Genomic DNA, 363 nt, shown 5'->3' on the forward strand with positions numbered 1-363 from the left:
CATATTTTTTTTGTAATTATGATCAAGCTGCACAACTGTTGTGCAAAGCTAGTAATGTAGCTAACTATTGTTTCCAAATGGTTCGCTTGTATTAAATACTCTTTAACCAATGATCTTATAGCCTGTCTCTATCATCTAACTATTTGTAATTTTTGATCTTCCACTGACTGACTGTATATGTTCCATCTGTAGTAACAAAGGCATGGACCACCTCCACTGCATGAAGATGAAGAAGATGGTTCCTCTGTATGACCTGCTTCTGGAGATGCTGGACGCTCATATCATGCACGGCTCCCGTTTGTCTCACTCCGGCCCTCGAGCGGCTCCTGCTCCCAAAGAGAGCAACGCTGTCCAGGAGGCCTT

General features: G+C 43.3%; 1 protein-coding gene across 1 annotated transcript in view; it reads left to right on the plus strand.

The window, feature by feature from the left end:
• Nucleotides 1–358, plus strand: part of LOC107577359 (estrogen receptor beta-1-like) — a gene marked incomplete at its 3' end in the record, with an annotated part of 9,959 nt that extends 9,601 nt beyond the window's left edge. The window contains exon 6 of the mRNA XM_016263442.1: nt 193–358. Coding sequence (XP_016118928.1) covers nt 193–358 — 166 coding nt within the window. The remainder of the gene's footprint in view (nt 1–192) is intronic.
• Nucleotides 359–363: the final 5 nt, after the last annotated feature.

Source organism: Sinocyclocheilus grahami, unplaced genomic scaffold (assembly GCF_001515645.1).
Source record: "Sinocyclocheilus grahami isolate Dianchi unplaced genomic scaffold, SAMN03320097.WGS_v1.1 scaffold5839.1, whole genome shotgun sequence".
NCBI classification, from domain to species: Eukaryota; Metazoa; Chordata; class Actinopteri; order Cypriniformes; family Cyprinidae; genus Sinocyclocheilus; species Sinocyclocheilus grahami.